General features: G+C 55.8%; 1 protein-coding gene and 1 pseudogene across 2 annotated transcripts; both read left to right on the top strand.

Annotated features, from left to right (window-relative positions):
* The first annotated feature begins 2,839 nt into the window (after positions 1 to 2,839).
* Positions 2,840 to 8,009, top strand: CPLANE2 (ciliogenesis and planar polarity effector complex subunit 2). 2 transcript variants are annotated; one of them, XM_046659948.1, is made up of 6 exons: positions 2,840 to 3,611; positions 3,931 to 4,080; positions 5,679 to 5,831; positions 6,436 to 6,560; positions 6,895 to 7,031; positions 7,271 to 8,009. In XM_046659948.1, exons 2-6 carry the CDS (start codon positions 3,969 to 3,971, stop codon positions 7,518 to 7,520), a joined length of 777 nt encoding a protein of 258 aa, XP_046515904.1. In that variant the 5' UTR covers positions 2,840 to 3,611; positions 3,931 to 3,968; the 3' UTR covers positions 7,521 to 8,009. The 2 variants fall into 2 exon arrangements, with proteins under 2 accessions (XP_046515904.1, XP_046515903.1); XM_046659947.1 differs by having other exon boundaries at positions 2,851 to 3,611; positions 3,967 to 4,080.
* A 5,561-nt stretch (positions 8,010 to 13,570) lies between these two features.
* LOC124238817 (anoctamin-7-like) lies at positions 13,571 to 15,314 on the top strand (annotated as a pseudogene).
* The last annotated feature ends 4,420 nt before the right edge of the window (positions 15,315 to 19,734 follow it).

Here is a 19,734-nt window from a genome sequence, read left to right on the forward strand (position 1 = left end):
TGTTCGTGGACTGGTACAGAGGGAAGACCATGTGAAGACAGAAGATGGCCACCTGCAAGCCACAGAGAGAGGCCTGGAACAGCTCCTCCCCTCACAGTCTTCGGAAGGAATCACCGCTACCAACACCTTAATCTCCGATTCCGGACCTCCGGAACTGAGGAAGTACATGTCTGTTGAAGCCACTCAGTCCGTGGCACTTAGTCACTGCTCTAGGAAACTACTCCAGGAACAAAAGAGAAGGAAGAGGCAAGGCCCCGATCCTCAAGGAGCGTGTGTCCTCGGTGAAGGAGTCAGACAATAAATTTTAGGATTTCAGGATCAAAAACAGGATGGTGTGAAAGAGTGAGCTTGGGGCTCGGGGACAGATCCTTGAGTGGTGGAGGGGAAGGCCTCTGTGCGGGTGACATTCATGCCGAGGCCTGAGCAAGGGGAAGCAGCTGTCGGTGTGAGGCGCTGGGGGTGCTGCAGCACAGAGGCCCCAAGGGGGAGCAGAAGGCAGGGCCGCTGGAGTACAGTAGACGCGGGCAAGAGGGTGGTAGTTGAAAGGAAAGCAAGAGGTGGTTGGGGGCGGGTCACAGAAGGCCTTGAAGGAAGGCATGGAGTTTAGATTTTATTCTGAGTACAATGAAAACTATTGGAAGACTATGATGGGTGTGATATACTGGATTTATGGTGCAAAAAGATCACTCTGGTACCTGTGTGGTGTCCCAGAGAGCAAGCAGGGAAACGCCGAGGGAAGCAGGTGCAGAGTCCAGGCAAAAGATGGAAACACAAATCTGACCCTGGCCCTTCATGTACCCTCCCTGGGTGTCCCACCCACCCCCACCCCTGCCTTCCGGATCCTCCAGCCTGTGTGTGAGTCTGCCCACCTAGGCCACCTCCTCCAGGCTGGTGACTGTGTCCCTGCCTTGATAAATCCTCTTCTTGAAGCCTTGTGGGACCACGTCCAGGAGGTGCTCAGTCAATTTGGGGGAAGACCAAACTGTGAAGAAGTGAGTGGATTAATCTGAGAGTTCTACACTAGAAAGGCCCGTAGGTGGATGGTCCGTCTGCTTTACTTGAGTCCCTAAGAGGAGGAGCAGCTTGCTTAGCGAGACACAGTTTAATGGTCAGAGGGGCATAGGAGAGGGGAGCTCACCAGACCAAGGTGGTTCACAAGCATCCTTCTGCAATGCAATTCTGACCACCTCACTCCCAGGCGCCCACACTGCCTGGCTTCCTGTCCTCAGCTGTGGTGTTTATCTAAGTGAGGTCTGTGGACCCGGTTATGGACTGAATTGTGTGTGTCCCTCCCACACCCCCAAGCCCGTATGTTAAAGTCCTAACCCCCAATGTGACATTTGGAGTTCGGGCCTTTAATGAGGTAATTAAGGTTAAATGAGGCATAATGGTGGGACCCTCATCCAGTATTACTGGTGTCCTTGTAAAGAGAGGAAAAGACACCAAGGGTGTGCATGTATAGAAGAAAGGCCATGTGAGGACACTGAGAAGGCAGCTGCCTGCAAGCTAGGAAGCAAGGCCTCCCCAGAAACCAACCACGCTGGCACCTTGGTTTTGGACTTCCAGCGGCCAGAACTGTGAGAAAATAAATTTCTGTTGTTTAAGCCCAGCCCGCGGTATTCTGTTACGGCAGCCTAAGCAGACTAGTACAGAGCCCGACTGCCCAGTGGTCTTGGTAAATGCCCGGGCTCACAGGTCCATCCAACGCCCTGAAGCAGAATCCCGGGGGGAAAAGAATCCATATTTTGGCCAGGCTCCTGGTGCTCACTGAAGTGTCCTCTCCGTGAGCTCCTGAGTGCAGTGAAGACTGATTCCCCTAACCCTCTGGCCACTAGCTCGTCTGACTGCCAGCCTCCCTCTCGGTGCCCAAGAGGACTTCACATCTTATCTGGCCTCTCGGTTAGCCGGCAAGCTCATTCTGCCAAGTTGCTTCATTCCCTCTCACTCTCACTGAGCCCTCCATGAGCCAAACTGGGGTGGGGCTGGCTGTGAAGTCTGGAAACCCAGAGATAAGTCAGATCTCAGCCCTGCCACTGAGGCACTCCTGGTCCATGGAGAGAGCTCCACACAGCTGTAAAAATATGCCTGACCCTGGGCAGATGTGGTAAGAACTGCAAGAAGGGGAACCTGGGAGTATGGGCAATGGTTTCAAGCTGCAGAATCCTGTCAGATGGTTATTCATTTGTTGCATTTGTGCCTAGCTGTAGTGGAAGCAAGTTGAGGGCAAGTGCCCTGGCTTATACGTCCTCGTCCCCTCTACCCCGTTGGACATAATGGGCCTCAATGATTTGTGAGTTCGTGGCCCTCTGCCTGCTTTCAGCTTTAGTGGGAACAGCCCTCCTAGTGGCTTGGGGCAAAGTTTTAAGAACACAAAACCCAATCTGGCAGAACAAATACATACTTCAGAGTCCAGGAACCCTGGGTTCTGAGTCTAGTTTTCCCACTGACCACCTGTGTGGTGTGACCTCAGAATATTACGTTGTCTGAGTTTTCTCACTGTAAGAGAAAAGAGGGATAATGATATTTCCTACACAGATTTATTTACAGAACTAAATGAGGTAACCTCTATGAAGCTCCCACTGCCTGGCACTTAACAAAGGTTATTCCTGTGAAGATACTGATAAAAATTAAGTGTAATAGACAACCTCTCAGCAATGACCCACTTGCATCCTGTCCAACTGACGGGCGTTTACTGAGCACCCGCCTACTGGGCAACAGGCCGGGTGCCCATTGTTGGCACAGTGGAGAGGGGCTCATGGCCTCAGTGCTGAAGCGTCAGCTCCAGGAGGGCAGGGACAACGTCTCACCCGCCATTGTATTCCCAGCAGGTCGAACTGCCAGGGACGTAGTAGGTGCTTATTGTTGAATGAATGGGATCAATCAATCAATCAGTCAATCAATCAACGACTGGAAGGTACAGTCCAGTGAGCCTGCCTCTGACTCACTTTTGAGAGCTTGAGCAAATCCCTCGAGCCCTCTCAGCTGCTTGTTCCCCATCTGTGAAGCCAGAGGTGTCTAACTCATCTTGAGGTCCTGCCGAACAGGATTATTAGAGCAATAATAGCAACAATAATGAGTAAACTTGAGCACTGCTATGGGCCGGCACTGTCGTAAAGAACCCTGGGAGGTAAGAGTATTTGACCTTTACTTGATAGAAGAGGAAACTCGTCTCTGAGACACCGAGCGGCAGGCAAGGCTCCTGGAGAAGGGGGATGAGATCAAGTTTTGGAGGAAAAGCTGGGGCTCGGAATGAGCAATGGAGGAGAAGACCCATGGCCCAGAGGCGCAGGTCCTATTCAGGGTGCCCCGGCGCAGTGGTAGCTGCAGATGCAGGAGAGACCAACCCCGCCCCCCGCGTCTCCATGACAACAGCCTCCCCAAGCGTCTCAAGCACCGGCGCCAGGGCTGGCGGCGCGCGCCGAAGCAGGACGCAGGCCGGGCGGAAGCGGCCCGGCGCGCTGGGCGGTGGGATCGCGGGGCGGGCCTTTAAAGGGACAGCCTCTGCCCCCGCCGGTTCGCTCGCGGGGACGGCCCACGATCCGGGCTGGATGGCTCTGGGAGTCGGGATCGAGGAAGTAGAAGAGAAGCAGGGCTGTGTGACCGCCCTGGAGGTGACAAGGGAGAGAGGGGCTGTGTAAATGCCCTCCGGGGCAATAATGGGATGGCTGTCCCCCAGGGAGCAATACGGGAGAGAAAGGACTATGGAATTGCACTTTCTGGGTAGTAAGAGGGAGAAAGGAGAGTGTAACCCCCCAGAACAGCGAGAGGGAGCTTGGACTCCAAAAATGCTAATCGGGATAATAAGGGTGGGGCTCCGTAACTGCTCCGCCCCGCAAGGAGAGAGCTGGGGCTCCACGCGAGGCAGAGCGCAGGTTAGGGGGTCACAGGTTCAGTTTAGGAGAGGTACCCTCTCCCGTTCCCTACTCTCAGCATTCTGCCATCTTCCTACCCCGTCGGGGTGCCCAGCCATGGCCAGACCACCTGCCCCGGGCTCAGTGGTTGTCCCAGACTGGCACGAGAGCGCCGAGGGCAAGGAGTACCTGACCTGCATCCTGCGCAAGAACCGCCGGCGGGTGTTTGGTAAGTCACCCCCTCCCCCAAAGCCTGTCACCCCCTGGGGGCAGCAGAGAAGCAGGGCAGTGACGGCCTGCTCCACAGCACTCCTCAGCCTTGGGGACCCCTGGAAGTCCTATCCCCACTACCCCCCCACTACCAAATCTCCTTAGAACTAATTCCATCATCAGAGCCAGGAACATGGAAACAGCCAAAACCCTGCCAGGAACCACTGTCACCAGAGAGGCTGTTGAGCCCTCGCCCCACGCCAGGCCCTCTGCTGGGCACTTTACACAATGAACTCCCATCTAACCTCAACAGCACAACTTAGAGACTTGCCCAAGATCCCCTAGCAGGTAGAGACAAGCCTCTTCCATATCCTGCTATCTGCAGGATAAGACACTCATTTTCCCCAGGATGAAGCCGACTAACCCAGACAGGGCCAGGATGACAGGCCAGCGAAGGGTCTGGCATCAGTGTGAGAGTCCCCCTCTGGACAGGAGAGACAGGCACTAGAAGGCGTAAGACCAGAGACTGGGAGAGCAGCCCACACCTTAGAACTTTCAGATCTTACACCTACAGACGTATCATAATGTAGACAGGTTTTTTGCAAGTTTTAAATTTAAAACATTCATAAAGACATCAACACATTGATTCTAAGGAGTTTATTTATAGTAACTGAGAATACTTTTGCTAGAATTTCTCCACAGAGGAAAGAATTATGAAAAACCTTGTTTTCACATGTGGGAAATCTAGAACATGTGATAATAGTATCAATAAAAACCATCTCAAGCCAGCCTTGATGGCCTAGCAGTTAAAGTTTGACGCACTCTGCTTTGGCCGCCCAGGTTCAGTTCCCCAGGCACGGAACCACACCATTCGTCTGTCAGTAGCCATGTGGTAGCGGCACACATATAAGAACTAGAAGAATTTACAACTATACACAACTATGTCCTGGGGCTTTGTGGGGGAGAAATGAAGAAAAAGGAGGACGGTTGGCAATGGATGTTAGCTTAGGGTGAATCTTCCCCTACAAAAAAAAAATAATAATGATAACTTAAAAAAATAAAATAACCTAAAAACCATCTCATGCATCAAACCTAAAAATAATTTGTTTTTGAGGCCAGCCCAGTGATGCAACAGTTAAGTTTGCACGTTCCACTTTGGCAGCCCAGGGTTCACCAGTTCGGATCCCAGGTGCGGACCTACACACCACTTGTCAAGCCGTGCTGTGGCAGGCATCCCACATATAAAGTAGAGGAAGATGGACACAGATGTTAGCTCAGGGCCAGTCTTCCTCAGCAAAAAAAGAGGAGGATTGGTGGCAGATGTTAGCTCAGGGCTAATCTTCCTCAAAATAAATAAATAAAAATAAAATAATAATAATAATAATAATTTGGTGTTATTTGGAGCGGGTCTTGGCCCAGCTCACAGAGCACAGGTGTCCTCAGCAGAGCTACTCGTCTGGGGATGCTGCTTGTGTCCCGGGCCTCTGTAATGAGTATAGAGAACCACGGGTGGTTGGCACTGAAAAAGCCCTTAAAGATGAGGTTGTCCAGCCCAGGGTCTTATGGAGCAAGTACAGGTTGACCCCCTGACCCCACCTGGCTCTCTTCTTGCCCCAGGCCTGCTTGAGCGACCAGTGCTGCCCCCACCCGTGGCCATTGACACAGCCAGCTACAAGATCTTCGTGTCTGGGAAGAGTGGCGTGGGCAAGACAGCGCTGGTGGCCAAGTTGGCTGGCCTGGAGGTGCCCGTGGTACACCATGAGACCACTGGTGAGTCCATCCTTGGAGGCCTTCCCTGGGATGGAGAAAAGACTCTGGCCCTCGACCTCACAAGCTTGGATTTATAACCAGACCTGACATTTACTCTGCAGCCTTGGAAAGTCACTTCACCTCTCTGAGCCTACAGTGGCTCCTCTGTCCAACAGGGATAATAGTACCAACCCCATGGGGGTGTTGTGGGATCGGTATTAGTGATAGTGGTGGTAACATGCTTAGCATTGAGCTGGCACAATGTAAGTGCTCAGAAAACACTAATCTCCCTTTCTTGTTTCCTTCCACTGGATGCTGAATGACCATGATGTTGCAGCATCCTCCAGTATCCCGGGGCCTTTGGGTCCCCTGTCCATACGAGTGAAACTGCTTTCTCATGGGTAGGGCTAGGGCTGGATCTCCCTGGTAGACTGGGCTCCTCCAGGGCAGGCCGGTTTCCCCCATCGGACTGAGAATTCTCCCAGGTCAGCGACTATGCCCTCCCCGTCAGACTGGGGACCCCCCCAGGGCAGGGACAGATCTCTTCTTTCTATTCCTTCCTGGCACCCTGCCCCTCTCCACCTCCACGTCTCCCATGCTGAGTGGCTGACCCCGGCCTCCCCAGGCATCCAGACCACCGTGGTATTTTGGCCAGCCAAACTGCAGGCCAGCGACCGTGTTGTCATGTTCCGCTTTGAGTTCTGGGACTGCGGGGAGTCTGCGCTCAAGAAGTTTGATCACATGCTGCCGGTGAGCAGGCAGGTGGGCCTGGGTGGGTCCGGGAGGGGCTGGTTGCCTGAGGTGGACTTCTGAGAACAGGTCTGAGCCCGGGCTGCCTGATCTGCAGGTCAGAATCGGGCATGAATGGACTGAGGGCGCTGCCCTGGTTGGGAGAGCTCTGAGCTGGCGTTAGGGACTGGGTCTCCACCTGAGCTCTGCCCTGGGACCAGCAGTCCCGGCTCTGGGCCTCAGTTTCCCCAATATGTGAAAGGAGGGATTGTGCTGAGACTTCTCAGGGCCCTGCAGCTGAGAGCACAGTTCTGGTCCTGAGGTTACGAGCTTCACATCAGCCTTCCATCCCCAGGCTTGCAAAGAGAAAACAGACGCTTTCCTCTTCCTCTTCTCTTTCACCGACCGTGCCTCCTTCGAAGATCTCCCTGGACAGCTGGCCCGAGTAGCAGGTGAGGCCCCCAGTGTCGTCAGGATGGTCATCGGCTCCAAATATCCTTTTGGTGGCCCCTAGGGCTGTCAGAATGCCTGCTTGGCAAGGCGCAGAGCAAGGGGGTCAGGGACCCTTCCTCTGGCCCACCGTGGGGTCCAGCCCCAGGGGCTTTATCCTAAAGGCTACAGCAGGGCCTTCCCTAGACCCTGAGTGTGGGGCTCCAGGGAGGAAGGAGAAAGCTGGGTTTGATGGGGCGGTAAGCAGAGGCTGCTGGCCAAGCTCCTTAACCCTCATCCAGGTTTGACCAGTACATGCACACAGATGTGCCTGAGCGTGACCTCACAGCCTTCCGGCAGGCCTGGGATCTGCCCCTCCTGCGAGTGAAGAGTGTGCCAGGGCGGCGGCTGGCAGATGGACGCACGCTAGATGGGCGGGCTGGGCTGGCTGACATTGCCCATGTGCTCAACGGTCTGGCGGAGCAGCTGTGGCACCAGGACCAGGTGGCAGCTGGCCTGCTCCCCAATCCCCCAGAGAACACCCCCAGCTGAAGGGTGGTGGCATCATGAGCCGGCACCTGTGATCCCCACTCCCGACCCTCAGGTGACCCCGAGCAGAGGGCAGGACCCAAGGCCTAAGGCTGGGGCATGCATATAGATCTCATCAGAGGGCCAGAGGGGCCTGGTCAGGGTGGATGGTGGCCTGAAAGGGTCTTGCCCCAGCAGCACTTTCCTGGCAGAGTTCATGGCAGTGATGTGGGGGCACAAAGGTCTGAGGGCATCTAGGTGCCTGCTGGCCTTCTCTCTCTGCCCCGGGGCTCTAGGCTCTTGAAACTGAGGAACTGTATGGGAAGGGCCCCAGGGCTTAAACGTCCTCCCCAACCTCCTGCTGCCCTTCCCGCTTCTGTAGCACCCAGGGGGGGCAAGTGTGGGGAGGGGTGCCTCTGGGCCCTGCACCTCAGTGACTTCAATCAAGAGCCTGCATTAGCTGAGGTAACGCCATCTGCTGCTCCAGATAAACCTCAGTGGCATACTGCTAGAGTTTTTTTCTTGCTTATGTCTCACTCTGGTGGAGCGGGAGGTGGGTGTGGGGCTCTGCTGCACACACTCATTCAGAGCCCCAGGCTCTGAGATCTTCAACACGTGGCTTCCCAATTTGCCCTGGGGCATCAGCATCCAGTCTGCAGACAGAAGGAGTGCATGTGGAAGGTCACCTAGGAGGTTCCTAGGGATCTGGCCTAGGCTGCTGTGCCTCATTCTGCTCACATTCCATCGGCAAGGACCTAGTCACATGGTCACACGGGGCTGTAGGGGGAGGCTGGGAAATGCAGTCCACCTGTGTGTCCAGGAGGCAAGCCCCTCACTCTGTAGTGCCTTTCTTGATCGTGAAGCTATCAGGCTAGGCTTAGGACAGGGGCCCTGCTGGCCTAGGGGAATCAGAAAGCATCCTTGGGCAGGGCCAGGGACTGGACCAGGTCTTGGTCAGGGAGGCCAGTGAACTTGGCCATGCTTGTGTCTCACCCCCGCTCATCAGCTAGAGACACTGATGCGTGGTGGGGTGCCGACAAAGGGAGCCTTATATACTCTTACTCCCTGATGACACCCCATCTGGCCCCATAGATGGAGCCCCGGGCTGAGGCCTGGCCTGAGTCTAACCCAGCTGGAAGGGCCCGGGCCAGCCAGCTGACCCTTGGAGCCTCCTCTTGAGAAGGCAGCCCCTCTGCCTCTCCACACTCACACGCATGATCATGTGCTCACACGCACCAGCACTTGTCCCAAAACGCCGCCCACTCCTCCCTCCCGGACCACAGGAGGCTCGCACAGACTCACCCTGCTCACGCTCCTGAGCACGCTGCCGGCCTACATGGCACTGCTTGCAAGTCTGTCCACGCTGGGCACTGCCCAGAGATTTGTCAGCCCTTCCAGGGCCTAAAGGACTGATTTCAACCCCTTCTTATCCTTAATTCACGTTCAGGGCTGAGACCTGAGCTTATCCCGTACGCCAGAGAAGGAATGTCCTGGGCAGGACCCCAAGGCTCACAGCCCCCGCAGTCCCCAGGCTGGCTCCTGCTCCTGGGCCATAGACCTCCCCACTGCAGCCTTCAGTTCTGCTTTGAGCCCTTTCTCTCTGTTCTTAGCCCCAGTAGACCTTTCCCCACCAGGCAGAGCAAGGTGTGGGGTGGAATGCGGTGAAGGTGGCCTCTGGGCCTGAATGTGACCCTCCAGCTACAGGTACTGTGTTGTGGCACCAGCTACCCTATATCCCAGCCAGTTATCTCTGGGTTTAAGACACCCCCAGAAAGGAAGCTTCCGCATCCTTCTTGGGCACCATCTCAGCTAAGAGCCTGAAGGTTGCTCTGGAGAAATATCCCAGAACCTCCCCACGGCAGGGCAGGCCAGGCCAGTTTCTCCTGGTTACTACTGCTCCCGTCGGAGGATCAACCTCAGCCACCTTCGCCCCAAACCAGAGGTGAACAGTTCCCTTCACGGTCTCCCTGGGTAACAGCAAAGTGGAGAGGGCAATGGGGTGGGACCTGGAGCCACTTCAGTATTTAGTAGGCTACCCCCAGGGGCCTCCACAGAGGGCAGGACTGGGAGCCTGAGGGAGGAGGGATCTGCAGAGCCATAATTCTAGGAGCTGGTGGCTGTGCCTGCAGGGTCGTCTGTGGGCAGGGTCATGTGGAGAGTGAGTGAGAAGAGAGTGTGTGTACATGCCTGGATTCAGGCCAGCTTCGTGGGCCTGCCACCTGAGCAGTCCACAGGGCCCGGCACTCAGAGGGGCCCCACACCTGGTTTAATGCTCTGCTCTTGCTATCTCGAAATTCTGGATACCACAAATTATGTAGCAAGTCCTGTGCATGTTGTCCAGGAAGAGGGTCTGGGCTCCAGGTAAAGCTCCTGTCTCAGAGCCTTGGCGACCCTGATGGCCTAATCGTTAGAGTTCAGTGCTCACCACTTCTGCTGCCAGGGTTCACTTCCTGGTCACGGAACCACACCACCCATCTGTCAGTTGCCATGCTGTGGTGGTGGCTCACACGGAAGAACTAGGATGACTTACATCTAGCATATACAACCATTACTGGGGCTTTGGAGAGTGAGAAAAAAAAAAAAGGCCATCAGGAAGTGCCTTCTCCCCACTTTGGTGGCAGAAATTTCACCATTAGGTTAAGCCTCCCATCGGCTCAAAGATAAATATCCCTCCACTTGCCCCTCCCCCTCCGAGTCCCCCCCCACCCCCAGGCTTCCTGGAGGGGAAAGGTGATGACTGTGTGCCCAAGCTGACTTAGAGGGGAACTTTGGGAAAAGGGTAGCTGTGCTTGGTCCCCAGGGCCCTGGACCCTCCAGACTTTGGGGCTCTGGAGGGAAGCCGGTGGGGAGGGACTGTCTTCTGAGGTGGGGGTGAGGGTGTGCTGTGGCCCAGCCCTGCTGCTGTTTGTCCCAGAGTCAGGACTTCCCATCCCCCTCCTCTTCCCTCCCCAAAATGGGCTCTCAGGGAGTCCCCAGCCTTTCTCTACAGAGGGGGAGTACTGTGAACTGAATGTCCGTGTCCCCTCAAATTTCTATATTGAAATCCTAATCCCCCCTGTAATGGTATTAGGGGCTTTGGGGAGGTACTCAGGTCATGAGGGTGGAGCCCTCACGAATGAGATTAGTGCTCTTAAAAAAGAGACCCCACAGAGCTGAGGCCACCCCATGGCCTAGTAGTTAAGTTCAGTCAATCTGCTCTGAGTCCTGGGTTGGGTTCCCGGGCGCAGACCTACACCACTCATCAGCGGCCACACTGCTCATCAGCAGCATACAAAACATACAAAATATACATACAAAACATACAAAATAGAGGGAGACTGGCACAGATGTTAGTTCAGGGCGAATCTTCCTCAGCAAAAAAACAAAAAGAGAGAGACTCCCCCACAGAGCTCCCTAGCCCCTTCCACCCTGCAAGGACATAGAAAGCTCTGGCGATAGACCAGGAAGAGGGCGCTCATCAGAATGCAACCATGCTTCCCAGCCTGCAGAACGGTGAGAAACAAATTTCTGTTGTCAATAAGCTACCTAGTATATGGCATGCCGCCATGTTATAGCAGCCGCCATGGACTAAGACAGGGAGGCTAAGGCCCAGAGGGGGTCAGGCACTTGCCCAAGGGTGCAGAGCCATGAAGCAGCCCTGATGCCCTTAGCCCTCTGCACCCCTCCTCCCGTGGACCGTCCTTCTGCCTCATCCCCTAGTGCTGTCTTCTGGGTCCAGCCCCTCATAGGCCCCACCTGGTCCTCCCTGCTTTCCCAACCAGAAGCCTGGCACTGCCTGCAGGAGGGGGAATACGGTGCTGGCGCCCGGCTACTCCCTCTCCTTCTGTTTTTCTCCTCCCCCACGGGGGGGGGGGGGGGGGAGCTGCTAAAGGAAGCTCCTGCTTGCTGCCAGCAGAGCCTGGCCTAGAGGGCAACAGGGAGGAGCTGAGGGAGGTGCCTGGCCCCAGGATGAGGAAGATGATGCAGGAGCCTGGTCTGCAAAGGCCGTGGGGTGGGTCTCCAGATCCTTGCTTGAGTCTAGGGTGGGGGCAGGGCTTCCTGGGCATGTCCTGGATCCCCTTACTCCCTGGGCAGCCTGGTGCCAGCAGTGAGCCCCACGTGCCAGGCACAGACTTCCGGGGGAGGGTGCCCAGATGAGAGGTAGGGGGCTAAGGGCCCAAGACAGGTTGTAATCATGTGGAGTCAAATCCCCAGAGGGCCAAGCTAGGAGGGTGTGGTGGAGGCCCTTACCTGGCTGTGAACTCAGACCCAGAGGCTGGGACAGTGGTGGGGGGGGGGGGGGGGGGGGGGGGAGTCGGTGTTCAACTCTATTCTAGATAGAAGGGGTGGATCTTGAGAGCAAAGGGGAGGGACTGAGGCTTGGGGGGTGGTCCAGAAGGAAGATGAAGGAGCACTGTGACCTTGGACCGTTTACTTTAATTCCTGTGTTCATCTGTAAAATGGAGATAACAATTAACACCCACTTATTTGAGTTGTAAGAAGTAAATGCGTGTAAATGTTTAGCACCGTGCCAGGCACCAGGGACCCAATAAACGTTGGCCATTACCTTTGTCGTTGTTATTACGGTAGTGGCGGTGGTTCTTGGGCTGAGGGCGGGTGAACCGGCGGGAGAACGGTCGCACATCGCGCCCACAGCGCCTCCAGGCTTGCGCTCTATTTCAGCCGAGGGTGGGCGGGCTGGTGGGCCGAGCGACGGGCAGCCCAGTAGGGCCGGTGGAGAAGCTCCCGGCGCCTGCAACTGCGCCAGGGTCCTCTCCCCCTTGCTCTCGTCCTGTTGCTCCCAGGACGGCGATGGCGCCGAGGACAAGGACCCGGACGACGACCGTGCCTGCGCGTCCTGCGGCAGCGTTTATGCCCCAGTCTCCAGGGGCGACTTTTTCCACGACGGTAAAACCGAAGTCGGTGAGACTTGAGCCAGACAAGACTCTTGCCCGCACCTCGTCCGGGCGGCCAGAGTAACAACCCACGGCCCCTCCCTTAAATGCTCTCTTCTCTCCGCGAGGAATCCCGCGGCATCTCTCGTTCCTCCTTCGAGCTACCCCCAATCTCTGTCGCAGTGCAAACGATTTCCTTTAATTTGGTCTCCTGTGGAACTAAGAAACCCAGCCCCCCGCTCTCCACTCAAAATGGAAGTGGTGCAGACCGTTCCTAACTGCCCTGTCGCCCCCGCCATGGGACTGACTTCGTGCTCGCGTGGGAGGAGAAGCTGCGACCCCTGTGGCAACCCAAGAGGCAGCGACTCCTAAGACGGCGCTGGCGCGATAAGTTCCACCGGGACCCGCGCGGGGCCGGGTTGCTCCTCGAGAGAGAAGCGCGGCGGGGGCAGGTGGCACGGGCTCCCCTAACGAGCTGTGACCTGCGCAAGCGACCTCAGCACCCCATCTGTATAGTGGGCTTTACCGTAGCACCAGCCCCATAGAGGGGCTGTGACGATTAAATGGGCCAAGAGTGTAAAGCGCTCAGCCCAGGGTCTGGCACATTGGAGGTGGCCAATAAATGGCAAACAGCAGCCACTACTGTATGACGTCGGCCTACTCAGTCTTCGTCCACGTATTGTAGAATGGGGGTGCTAGCTCCTTCCTCTGATTTTCAGACGAGGAAACGCGAGTCAAAGCGCTTTTGAAGTGGCAAGGACCCGCGCCCTGAACGGGATCTATCACCCCGGCAGGGATCACAAGGGAAGGGGCTCCGGGCTCAGGCCCACCTGGAGACCCCGGCTCCCCAGGAGCGCAGCCGCGCCCGCGCCGTGCGCTGCGCCAAGCTGAGCGCGCCCTGGGAGCTGCCAGTGTTCTACGCGGAGCAACTGAGCCTGCGCGCGCCGCTGCAGGTGGGAGTGGGGGCCGGAGCGGGGTCAGCCTGGAGCGGAGTTCCCCAGGTACAGGACACCCCGGGCGTCTCACCTGCTCTCGCGCCGCGTGTCCGACCCAACCCGGACTCCTACCGCTCGCCTGCGCCTGCGCAACCCTTTACAGCAACACCAGCCCAACAAGCCGCTGGACTTCTACACATGCGCCTTCCCGGGCTCCCAGCGGGACACGTGCGGCGGGGCGGGGCCTTCTGCAGAGGGGCGGGGCGCCAGCAGCAGGCTTAGTCCAAGCAAGGCTCGTTTGTTCCTCCTGGGTTTGCCAGGGAGGCAATACCTGCCTAACCCACTTTAGGTGTCCGACCTGTCCTTTCCGCATTCTGGGGTCCAGAACATGTCCTAGACGTTCCTGGTCCCCGATTCCCTCCCGTTCAACTCCGTTCAGATGCTCACCTGGCTGGAACACACCTAGCCCAGGCTGAGCTTGGTGGGTAGATGGGCTCTCTGGTGTTAGCAGCTGACCTGTCTCATCCCTCTGTCCCCTGTCTAGAGCCTCTGCACTCCCATTGTCCTAGGTCTCGTATTGGGCAGAGGGCTCGGCTTCTGACCCGCCCTGCTCACAGGTTCCTGGGCACCGATTCCCACGACTCCTACTTCTCCAACGGGCAGAGGCATCGTGTGGTGAGACAACTGCCGGGGAGGGTCCAGCTGGGACTTAAAGGGGCAGAGCTGACTCCAGCATTCTCCCTGGCAGGTGGCAGAGATCCTGGCTCGCACAGTCTATGGGAAGCAGGAACGAGAAGAGATGGGCATTGCCCATCTGCTGGCCGAGGGAGTCTATGCTGCAGCCTTCCCACTGCATGAGGTAGAGATGTCCCAAGCTCAGCTCTCTCCCACTGCTGGGGCAGCAGGAGAGAATTCTGGGACTTCCCTGCAGCCCTCTCTCCTTTCATTTCCCTAGGGCCCCTTTGAACTGCCGGGGTACCAGGTGCCTGGTGCAGACCTCAACCCTTGCCAATTACTGTACTTATACTGGGCCCACTGGGGATACTGGCACAATACCAGCCTCTGGACCACATACAAGAGTACTTTGGGGAGGAGATGGCCATCTACCTTGCCTGGCTAGGGGAGCCTGGCACTGGGAGTGGGGGCTGGGAGCCGGTGTTGAGTACACAGATGGGGGCTCATGAGCTTTCTGTCACCCCTTCAGGCTTCTGCGCAGCCTGGCTGCTGCCTGCCACCCTTGTGGGCACCCTGGTCTTTATCTGTGGTCTGGCCACCATAGGCACCAACACACCAGCATGAGTGGCTGTGTTGGGGGGGTTGGCAGATGGGCTGGGTGGGGATAGACTCTCCCAGGATGGGCATCCTTTGTTCATAGGGAAGAGATCTGTGCCAGTGGAGGTGCCTTCCTCATGTGGCCACTCTGTGACACCTGTGCCACATGGAATATTTCCGATGATAGAAGCTTTGGTGAGGTTAGACATTGGGACCTTTGGAGTCTCAAAGAGAAGCCCTGCCTGGAATGGGGAAGAAGGGGAGAAGCATTCCACTCACCAACCCAGCCAGCCAGCTGCCTATCCATCCAAACGTCCAATCATTGATTCTGTATCTGTTTGGTTCCGTCTCCACTGTCACCCTCCAGCCCAAGCCAGCATTCTCTCACCTGGACCACTGCAGTGGCCTCCCAACAGGTCTCCTTGCTCCTCTGTTTGCCCCACTTAATCCATTCTCAGCTGCCAGGGCATTCTTTTGAAAACACAAATCACATCCTGCATTATCCTACTCAGAGCCTTCCAGTGGGTCCTCAAATGGGATGGCCGCCTACAGGGCGTTGTGTGATGTGGCTTCTGCCTAGTTCTGCTCCACTCGCTCCACTGGCTCCTTTCTATTTCTCGAATAGAACAAGGTCATTTCTACCCCAGGGCCATGGCACTGGCTCTTCTCTGCTAGAATCCTCTTCCTCCAGACATTTTTTTTTCTTTTTTGAGGAAGATTAGCCCTGAGCTAACATCGGCTGCCAATCCTCCTCTTTTGCTGAGGAAGACTGGCCCTGAACTAACATCTGTGACCATCTTCCTCTGCTTTATATGTGGGATGCCTACCACAGCATGGCTTGCCAAGCTGTGCCATGTCCACACCCGGGATCCGAACCAGTGAACCCCGCGCCACCAAAGTGGAATGTGCAAACTTAACTGCTGCGCCAGCAGGCTGGCCCCTCCTCCAGACTGTATACGGCCTATGTCCTGCCATTCAGATCCCAACTTAAATGTCACCTTCTTAGAGAGGCCTTCCTTGACCCCCCCAATCCAGAGGGGCTCCCTCTCACAGGGATGTTTTAATTTCATCACAGCATCTATCACTATACTTTCTTGTTTGTTTGTTTGTTGTCTGTCCTCTGCCACTAGAATGTGAGCTCATGAGAGCAGAAACCTTGTTTGTGATGTTACTGTATCCCCAGGCCCTGAGACAGTCCCTACCATATAGAGAGTGCTCAATAAATGTTTGTTGAATGAATCTATGAATCACTAATCTATCTCTCTACCTATCCGTCTGTTCAGCCATCCATCATTTAATCCATCCAACAGTTAGAGCCGACAGGAAAATAGAAACCAGACTAGATATTTCAAGAGAGAGAATTTAATCTAAGATATTGATTGGTTAAACAGATTTCGGAGGACTGAAAAGCAGAAAGGGAACATCGAGGTCACGAAGTCACCGTGAATGGTGCCTCCTAGAGTAGTGCAGTACACACCTCGTGTGACCCCAAGCGTGGCCCCGCCTTTGCACACACTGTCCCCCGCCCGTCCAAATGCTTCCCCTACGCACTCTCCTTACTTAGCACCTGCTTTCCTTTAGGTCTCAGCTAAATGTCATTTTCTCAGAGTGATCATCCCTGAAAAACAGTTTTCCTTCGGAGGACTTATTCACAATTTCATATTTGTGTTCATTTGTTTAATGTCCGTCTCCCTAACTAGGCTGTAAACTCCATTTGGGGTCGGGCCCTGTCCAGTGTGCTCACCATGGCATAGCCAGTACCCACTGCAGAGTCGTATGCAGTCAGTTAATAGCTATTGAATAAACTAATATATTGTCTACTCATCCAGCCATCCAGCCATCCAGCCATCCATCCTCATGTCCATCCATCCAACCATACTCTTGTCTGCTTCCCCACCTAGCCATCTGTCCATCCATCTGCACATCTGCCCATCTAGCCATCCACGTGTGCACCCACTTATAGAGATTTGCCAGTTGTTTGTCCAGTGTACCCACCCATCTGTCCACCTACCGCCTACCCATCCATCAGTCTATCCCACCCTCTCCCACACGGCATCATCGTTGTTTACTTCCCTGTCTACCCACCTGTTTCTCCACCCATCTATCCATCCACAGGCTCTTAGCAGGCCCGGGGGAAAAAGGCCCTGCAGAAACAAAAATGAATCAGACCTCATTCCTGCACTTCCAGAGCTCCCTGTGCAAGCAGGAAAAGGCGGGGGGCTTCCGCCACCCCAGGGTCATGACACCCAGCCTCTTGGCCCCAGGATGCACATTTCTGTTGCCCCCTCTGACAGGAGTGCCCACATCCAGAGTTTGCTGCCCTATCCCTGCAGATGGCCCAGAACCCAGTGACAGGTGTGAAGGAGCCCTACTTCCCACCCCGCACCTGCCCTCCACGCCTACTCACCGGCCCTGCAGCCATGCTCATCATGGTGACCGGGCTTTGGGCCCTTGCTGTAGAAGGACCATCCCCTCTATGGGGGGCTGGGACCATGGTGGCCTGCTATCCAGCTCTGACAACCCTCCCTGCTGGCCCCCAGCTCTGTGTGGTGATGATTTTCCTGGTGTCTGTCATCATTTACTGCAGCATCATCAGCATTGCAATGTTCCACATGGGAAACCCCGTGCTCATGACCCAAGTGAGTGCCCCTGGGGACAACAGAGGGTGGGAGCACTGTTCCAGGCTCCAGGCCCAATGTTCCATCCTCAGGTTCCTTCCATTCCCCCACATGGCTGGGCTCCAGGTGATGGCCATCACTCTGCCTAGGCTTGCAACATTGCCAACCTCACAGCACTGTGCTCAACCTGGTGCTTATCCTCCTCTTGGGCCAGGTCTGTACCTCGCTGGTTGAGCAGCTTACTAGCTGGGGGGAGTGAGGACAGGGGGTTGCAGGAGTGTTCTGGCATCCGTTGAGAATTGGGAGCCCTGGGGCAGGGCTCCCTTCACCTCAAAGCCTGCAGCTCACACCTTGGTGTCCTCAGCCTGCTCAAATGAGGGAGCATGGCTGGCATTAGGGGAAGGTGTGCTGGGGACAGAAGCATAAGGGCTGACTCGATGGGCTGTGCCTGTTCCCTTGCACCCAGCAGAACACTGACCAGCTCTGCCCTTTGCCTAGAGATGCACAGAGCCCAGACCCTCCATGAAGATGCCTTTACTTTCAAAGTCTTTATCTTCCAGTTTGTCAATTTCTACTCTTCTCCCTTCTATGTGGCATTCTTCAAAGGCAGGTGAGGACTCCCCCAACCCCCGAGAATGATGCCTCCCAATGAAGGGGCCCAGCAGGGCGGCAGAATCCTTGAGCCTCCAGATTTGTCTCTACCAAGGTCTTGCTGTTGACCAAAGCTGGTCCTTAATTTCCCTGGGCTTCAATTTTCTCAACTGTAACATACCAACACATCATTGGGTGGATGTGAAACTCTAACACCTGCATTCATTCATTCACTCAGCCCTCACTGGGTGCCCGAGTCCTGACACCCTCACCTCCCAAAGCTGCAGTTGGGGTTCATCCCCATCTTTTGTGGTGGCCTTCCTGCTGAGTGCCCTGCACTGGACACTGGGGACACAGAAATGAACCAGAGCTAGTCCTTCCCTCCAAGAGCTTCCAGTTTTTAACGAGGACTCTTTAGGAGTCCTAAAGGGCTAGACTCCCAGGAGGTGGTGTTACTGTGTAACTGCCGTTGTCATTTGGCAGGAATGGGAGAGAGATTCACCAAAGGAACCTGCCCGCTAGCAGCATGACCCCCTCTTCCTGGGCCAGAAATACCCCATTGGCTTCTCAACGGGTGAGCAGCAGATATGGGCCGTGGCCCCACAGGCCCTTGGCAACATAGCCCTCTGGGGCTAGTGGTGGGGGATGGGGGAGTCAGGATGGGGGGGCCAAGGCCTCCTAGTAGCCCTGTCACCAGAGTTCACTCTCAGTGCATGGGATGCCAGAGGCTCAGGAGCAGAGCGGGAAGGGGGGTCAGCCTCAGCATGGAGTTTAGCCGGGCCTGGCTCCAGAGAGGGTGGGCACATTGCCAAGACATGCAGTGGGCCCACAGATCTGTGGGATACCTGGTCAGTATGGCACACCACTCGGCATGCAGAACGAGGATGTGAGTACCCCTGGTGGTCGGTTCCTGGGAGGTGGGGGGTCATCATACCCTCAGGTCTGGTGGGGACAAGATCTGCCCCTCTGGGCTCCAAGGAGCAGGGGGCCAGCTCCATGCTCTGGCAGGAGATGGGGCCAGCCAATCACAGTGCGGCCCCTGTGGCTGCCTCCTCAAGCTCGCTCAGCAGCTCTTCTTCATCATGGTGGGCAAACAGCTGGTCAGCAACGTGGAGTTCATCGTGCTGTGAGCGCAGGAGCTGGGGTGGGGCACAGGGTGGGCCTCGTCAGGCTGTGGGGAGGGCTTTTATGAGGGCGAAGCAGAAACCCTCTTGACTGGGAGTCAGGAAACAGGGGCACAAGGCCCAGCGCTGCCCCTTGTAAGCTCGGTGGCTTTACTTCTTTCTAAGCCTTCATTTCCTCACGTGTAAGATGGAGACGATAATATCACTCCCAAGGAGTTGAGAGGATTAAATGAGATGCTGAACAAGAAAGAGGAGAGCTTTCCAGTATTTTGGGGAGAGGAGGGGGTTCCAGAGACCAAGAATGACCACATAGGGAGCACAGAGTTAGGAGCACTGGACTCAAATCAACCAGTGTGCTAGAGGCCGGCCCAGTGGCGCAGTGGTTAAGTTTGCACGTTCTGATTCTCAGCGGCCCGGGTTCACAGGTTCGGATCCCAGGTGCGGACATGGCCCCACTTGGCAAAAGCCATGCTGTGGTGGGCGTCCCACATATAAAGTAGAGGAAGATGGGCACGGATGTTAGCTTAGGGCCAGCCTTCCTCAGCAAAAAGAGGAGGATTGGCAGCCGATGTTAGCTCAGGGCTAATCTTCCTCAAAAAAAAAAAAAAAAGGCACTGGACTCTAGAGTCCAAAAGACTGCATTGGAACCTCGGCTCCACCGCTTACAATCTGGGGAGGCTTGGGCAAGGTCTTCGAGTTTCTGTTTCCTCATCTGTAAAGTGGGAATGATCATGGTGCCTGCCTTTAAGGGATGTGGGAGGATAGAAATGGCATTGTTTGGTTTCCTGGCTCCTGGCCCAGGAAGCTGAAGGCCTGGTGGCAGC

The sequence above is a fragment of the Equus quagga genome, chromosome 5, assembly GCF_021613505.1.
Source record: "Equus quagga isolate Etosha38 chromosome 5, UCLA_HA_Equagga_1.0, whole genome shotgun sequence".
NCBI lineage: Eukaryota > Metazoa > Chordata > Mammalia > Perissodactyla > Equidae > Equus > Equus quagga.

Bases quoted from the DNA above. Each gene is read 5' to 3' on its own strand.
- CPLANE2 (XM_046659948.1), top strand. From the start codon at position 3,969: ATGGCCAGACCACCTGCCCCGGGCTCAGTGGTTGTCCCAGACTGGCAC. The intron at 4,081-5,678 runs GTAAGTCACCCC...TTCTTGCCCCAG, and splicing joins GAACCGCCGGCGGGTGTTTG to GCCTGCTTGAGCGACCAGTG. The intron at 5,832-6,435 runs GTGAGTCCATCC...CGGCCTCCCCAG, and splicing joins GGTACACCATGAGACCACTG to GCATCCAGACCACCGTGGTA.